This window comes from Sitophilus oryzae, unplaced genomic scaffold, assembly GCF_002938485.1.
Source record: "Sitophilus oryzae breed Bouriz unplaced genomic scaffold, Soryzae_2.0 scaffold_41_pilon_pilon, whole genome shotgun sequence".
Classification (NCBI taxonomy): domain Eukaryota; kingdom Metazoa; phylum Arthropoda; class Insecta; order Coleoptera; family Curculionidae; genus Sitophilus; species Sitophilus oryzae.
Window position 1 is genome coordinate 949,380 of NW_022146996.1, and position 7,082 is coordinate 956,461.

Here is a 7,082-nt window from a genome sequence, read left to right on the forward strand (position 1 = left end):
CCAAAAGCTATTAAAAAAGATTATATAATAAATATAAAATAAATGTAGGTACCTATATTCTCAGTATCTGACAGTCATTTACTTAAAACTGAATATTGAATGCACCAGTACTTTGTGACAATTCACTAAATTTCAAATTAAAACAAGTAATATTTAAACTTTATAATTAATAAACTAAGTAAACCAGGATATTATTAAATGAATAAAATCTGATGTCCATCTTTTATTATTACTATAAAAGTTGTGCTGTAATCAACTAATTTTTTGTAGTTTATTTTAGTGCACATTTGTCAACATGTTAGTACCGATCGAAAAAAAACGGCGTCCAGTTGGCTTGGATAATGATCGATGACATTCCCTATATAATTTTATATATAAAATGGCAGTGATTTTATAACTATGGCATATCGTTTAACTTATAACTGTTGTAATGTACCTTTGGGGACACAGTCAAATTCGTCAAAAACATCTTGGCAGCGAACGTGTTAATGATCCGGTAAAATTATATAGGTCAGTTTGTCATTTTACCGGATTTGGTATTTTGATTTAATAGGTATTCGAACCTATTTAAAAAATTCCTTCTGTGAAAGTAATTAATTAATAAATTAATTAATTCTGTCAACTATAATAAAATGTAGGCGGGAATATACGAAATGGGGCATTTCTTCTAACTGATTTTTTTAATATTTTAAATTTATTTATGTTTATGGGTTTGGTTTTCTTGTCTACAGGATGTGTCAAAATCGGTTTCTCACCATTGGGATCTAGGAAACGGTAAAAGAAACAGGGTGTCGTAAAGTGGGTCAAAGTTGCTTGTTAATGAGTCTAATGATAATTCGTTTAGTAACTAACTAGTGTTTTGTCATTTCCGGAAATATGGCGGAAAAACTAAAATTTGTTTTTAACCAACCCAACCCAACCCAAATAAACTCCTAAAAAATTAAATCTAAAACCGGAAATATCAGTTTCACCGCCATATTTCGGGAAATGTCTTGGATTGAATTTTTTATCGTTACTTAGATCTCAATGGTGAGAATCGAATTTGAAACACTCGTTATACCACATACATTTTATAGTGGTACACGCAAATGTGTACCCACACTTTCTACTCCGTTTAACCCTATATTCGTGTATATTTCTGCATAAAGCAAACCAGACATCAAAATAGGTACGTTCATTATTTTGAAAGCATGTAAAACAGAGAATGTGATAAAAGCAGACATCGTCTTTATGGAGGTATATTATACATGTAAAATAAAAAAAAGAGGTACGAATGGTGTCGCTTTTAACACGCTTCATATCGCACTAAACAAGTTTAATTTTTTGATGAACAATAGGTAAAACAAATGTTTTTTATTTAAATTCAATTAAAACTTGCTGAAAAATGCTATGCAATATTTATTTTAAAATTAATTAATAAAATATGTCACCATGTGTGTAGAAACATAAAAGAAATCTTTAAAAAGGGAAGTTACAATTATTGTTTGCCAACAAGTTTTTTTAGTAACAAGGAGCAGTCCTCTGCCAAAAACACTGCGACCTGTGAGCAGGGTTCGGAAGTTGTAAATTAAGACGTAATTTACCTGATTAACTACGTGTAGTTTTTCTTCAAAAACTACGTCTTTTCCCGTTCATTAACTACATGAAAACTACGTTAATAAATTATGTATTGATATTATGAATAATTTTCATTTGTATGAGGTGTAATAGAGATAATATGATGTAAATATTATATTAAGGCATATTTCTTCCGTTTTCTTAAATACATTATGTGTTTTTAAAGCTTCAACTTATTATAACCTCACCTCAAACCTTTGATATTTGAAAGTTACATACATAGGGTACATAAACTACACCCTCTACATAAACAACATTAACTACATGTAATGTAGTTTATGTAGTTTTTAAAAGTAACATGTAGTTTTCCGAACCCTGCCTGTGAGGCCTATCGTGTTTGTCCCATTTCTATATCTGCCCATTCTCCTATCCCAGTGCCCTGCACTAACTTATGCAGGTCCTTGATAGGATGGTTAGGTTAGGAGTGGCGGCTCGTGACCCATTGGGCTGGGTAGGCGACAAGTTTTTAGTTGCATCTATTTGCCCCCCCCCCCTAAATTTACATAAAACCCTAACCCAGTTCGTAAATCTATGTTATCTCCTGGGTTAAAAACGTAGGTCAAGAATATTAGACAAAACTAAAGCAAGAATAGCAGCATTCAACGTAATGACATAATGATTGACACAATATACAAATATAAGTTTTTTATCTCCTCAGATGCTAATTTTTAAGTACTTTGATAAATAAGATAGATAATAGTTACATGGAGTACATCCTGTACATCATAGGATTTTATTTTATTTTATTTATTTACGCAAACTTAAAAATTCGTAAGTATATAGACAATTAAATTTACAAAGAAAAACAGATTCTATTATTCATATACATATGTATTTCAAGACTAATGAAAAAAGGAAAGAATAATTATGTTTTATATATTAAATAAATGAGTGGATCTCTTAATAAAGAAAAGTTATTTATTACTATATCAGTAATATCATTAGATTGTCGAAGGGCTTTGAAAATATCTATTTAGAAGAAAAGTAAGGCAAGTGACCGTAAATCTATATTTTTCATGAAATTTCTACTGTAAATTTTAATGCATTTCAAACATGAAAAATATCTCTCAGCCCAAGTACAAAACCAGGCAAATGCCTACAAACCTTAAAGTCAAAGTCAAATTGTGTTTTCTAAACTATTAGGCTTTGCCTGTTTGGAACAAGTTTTAAATTACTAAAATGCATCTCTGGTACACTTGTACATTAATTTATATACAGTTTGCCAAAAAAAATCATGAAAATTGGGCTAAAAATAAAAAAATATGACGTTTTAAATTTGGCGAAAAAATTTTCCGTTAAGTTTTTTGGCATCTGAGTGTATATCTGAGCTTTGAGCTAAATTCCAGGAAATTAAGAGTTTATTCAAAATTGTCAAAATTAATACAAATTTATTAATTATTTATTATATGATGACAATAGATTAAGTAATCCAACTTCATGTTGCAGATGGATCTTCAACGCAGAGGTCATCAATCGATTACAAATGGACAGGTTAAAGGACATAATTATTGGAGATGCTACTTTAACGCAGTAACATGTTTTTAAAAAACATGAGATATAAACGATTTTATATTTGAAATAGAATAATTAATAAAACATTTTTTTTCTAATTATTCAGTAAGTTATGTTAACATATACAAGCTATTGTATTAATGTATATTTATATAGTTTTTATTTCATTTTTATTTTATTTTGTTATCTAGATTTATTTATACCTGTTACCTGTACACTTTGCAATTTTAGTTCACTAGTTAACAGCAAATAACATTTCGGTTTGAGACTTACTATTTGCTATATTACTCTTTTTATTATTTTTTTCTATTGCTAAAGTATGCACATACAAAAAAGTTAAGGCTCATCGCTGATTGAGTTACTTGAAATCCTTATTAAGCGGTATAACTGCAATATTAATAAGGTAATAATTTTAAAATATTTAATTTTTATTAGTCTCTTCAAATTATGCGGTTAGCTGTTAATGTCAACTAAATAAAGTTCGAAATTATACACTCACTGGCACGAAAAATGGACACCTTAAAATTTTCATGTAATTTAAAGTTTTATACGGGGTGTCCCAGGCTGAGTGTGGATTAAAAGTTTCTAGAGACCTACAACATCTAGCTCGGAGATTTTTTGCACATCATAGTTTTACAACGAGATCTATCAATTAAAATTATTTTCAATATGGCGGCACTTCCGGAAATACCGGAAGTTGACAACAATTTTCTTATTTTAAATGGATGCCCTCATTTTTTATTACATACTTAAATTCTGTGTAAAATTCTATGAATTTTATTTCAGAACAGTTCTCGTATTTTTAATAAATTTTTTTAAGAAGGGCTGAAAAAAATATATTTTTGATTTATTTTTTAATATCTCTGAAACTATTTACTCATATCTTAGGGTCATGTAAAGTGATCGGAAAGAAAGCCAAAAATGCAATAATATACAGGGTGTTCCATTTAAAAAAAATCATCCAGGTTCATTTACACTTTTTTGAGCCACCCTATAGAAGTTAAAATATTTTCCTGAAATACATCCAAGTACATACTTTAGGTTTGCACTTAAACAAAATTCTCAAGTTGTTTATTCTAGGAGCTAGAGATGCCCGACGCACAATTGCCGGACCCTGTATATTAGTTGTCACTGGAGAGACAACCATTAGTCTACCACATTCAAAAAAATTATAGGATGCGTCCCGTCAATTAAAAATCGGTATTAAACACGCTATACCTAATATTAACCGTTTTTGAGAAAAAAATATTTAAAATTTTTGGCCAAAAAAAACTGCCTGTCAAAAATATGTGTATAGTCTAAACGTCAAATTTAGTGATTACCACAGCCATTGTGCTATAAAGAGAAGACATGGGGCTATCTATTTCAAAAATTAAATTGTTCGAATGTCATATAATAATGGCCGCAGCTGTCATGGAATTCAGCGATTAAAAAATGATCATAAATCATTTTTTTCAAATGGAAATCCATTTTTTTTATTTCACTAGGCTTTTCAATTCGTTACTTTTTGCCTATACATGTTCCTATACCTAAAATAAATAGTTTTTAAGTTATTTGAGATTTAGTTTTAAAGCGTATAATTTTCTTGATTTTAAAGAGTAGCCTATGACTTTAAACGTCAAGTGATGTAAAACAATAAATCTAGCCATATCGTATTGTGACACTTGTTCAAAAAGCAGTATGTTATCGATCATCATTTCCAAGCCAACTTTGCGCTGTTTTTTTCAATCATACGGAGTATTATTAATAATAATTAATAATATCAACTATGAGATATCACTAAAGAGCGAATATACGAAATATATTTTTATAAATATACTTTTTAAACTCTTAAGGGTGCAGGCAGTATTTATAATATAGGAAATTCAAATGATTCCTTTTCTCACAGATGGAAGTAAATTGTCTGACTGTTTGACACTTAATGTCAAAGGAAGCTTGATAAAATCAAGAAAAATATACGTTTTAAAACTAAATCTTAAATAACTTAAAAACGATTTATTTTAGGTATAGGAACATGTACAGTTAAAAAGTAACGAATTGAAAAACCTGTTTACTTGTGAAATAAAAAAAGTGGGTTTCCATTTGAAAAAAATGGTTTATGATAATTTTTTAATCGCTCAATTTCATGATAGCTACCGCCATTATTATATGACATTTGAACAATTTAATTTTTGAAATAGATAGCTACATGCCTTCTCTTTATGCCATAGTAGCTGTGGTAATCACTAAATTTGACTTTTGGGCTATACAAATTTCTTTGATAGGTGGTTTTTTCGTCCAAAAATTTTAAATATTTTTATTTCTCCAAAACGGTTAATGTTAGGTATAGAGTTTTTAACATCAATATTCATAGAATTTTACAGAAAATTTAAGTATGTAATAAAAAATGAGGGCACCCATTTAAAATAAGAAAGTTGTTGTCAACTTCCAGTATTTCCGGAAGTGCCGCCATATTGAAGATATTTTTAATCGATAGATCTCGTTGTAAAACAACGATGTGCAAAAAATCTCCGATCTAGATATTGTGGTTCTCTAGAAACTTTTAATGAACTTAGTCCATTTTTCATATCAACGTAGGTTCGATTTTGCTTTGTTTCATAGCTACAGAGACAACTTTCAAACGGCATTAAACTGTTTACACTATTTCGCTAACAAGAAAAAAGTCAGTGGCGTACATGCTTTTTTAGAAAAATATTCATGATAACCCATATGTACGTTTCTGGTGAATATGTCGACACGTTTTTAGTTTGGTTTGGTTTAAAATATGTCGCATTTATAGTAACTTTTACCCTCAAAATTTCATTCGAAATGCTAAAAGTACTTGGAAGAAAATTATAATAAATCGACAAAATATTAAGACTTTAACACTCTCTAGCTACGAAACAAAGCAGAATCGGACAGGACCTATGTTGATATGAAAAATAAGAGAGATGGCACATATTTTTTGAAACACCCTGTATAAATATCCTATTCCTGTTTATTTACATGTGTTTTGTAGTAAATTGATCATACTCCAATATTGTGTCTGCATTCTTGGAAGTCCTTTCATAGACACAGAATCCAGTAGGCGTACTTTACTACTTTTAAAAATATTTTTAAAAATATATCCATTAAACGTCTGTTTTATTCTCTGATTGCGGATTTCTAGAAACATTAGGAGTGCTATCATATGGCATTTTTAGTCCATTTTCCATTTCAATGACCCATTTCAATTCCCATTTCAATGACCATTCCAATTGGACCCATCATCAATGGGTCACTGAAATAACTCAATGATTAAATTATTCAAATTGCTATTTATTGAAAAATTATATAACGTTTTTAGTACTAAATGTCATCTTTATTTTATAATTGCATATTGTATTTTAAATATGCCTTTGTTCCATTTTTTCTGTCTCTTATTTCATACATTTTATATTTATAATTGATATTCATCTTCTTGGCATCTAGAATATAAATAAACTAAACCTATCTTATTACTAGGAATTAAAAACGTAATATACAGGGTGAGTTTCCTACGATGTTCTCTATGGGTATCTCGGAAGCTACTGGAGCTAGAGAATCGGTCAAATAGGGAAAGAATTGCAGCTTTGTGAGGACAAACATAATTATGTCTAATTTTTGAAAAAGTTTTTCAAAACAAAAAATTTTTGACAAAAAATTTTCAGATAAAAGTTGTAGATAATCACATCCGTAATGAAACTGTGTTCTCCTTTTATTTCTAAAGCCTGTCATTTTTTAAAATGGAAATCATAGAGTTAGCCATGACTTCATAAAGAGCGCTATAGCTTTCAGCGATATAAGCTATGTTTTCTTTGAAAAATTTTATACTTAGGTATAGTCAGTTCTTTTCTTTTATAAAAATTTTAACTTAGTTAGCCGTGGAAACAAATTCAATCGTTGTTGCTCTCAGAAATGTCAAACTGTCACATTCAAACAAAAATATTTTATCG

General features: G+C 29.3%; 1 protein-coding gene across 1 annotated transcript in view; it reads left to right on the forward strand.

Moving 5' to 3' along the window:
* LOC115885699 overlaps positions 1–3,179 on the forward strand; it is a 66,612-nt gene extending 63,433 nt beyond the window's left edge. The window contains exon 3 of the mRNA XM_030904683.1: positions 3,064–3,179. Within this exon, the coding sequence (XP_030760543.1) occupies positions 3,064–3,162 (99 nt within the window). The 3' untranslated portion in view covers positions 3,163–3,179. The remainder of the gene's footprint in view (positions 1–3,063) is intronic.
* The last annotated feature ends 3,903 nt before the right edge of the window (positions 3,180–7,082 follow it).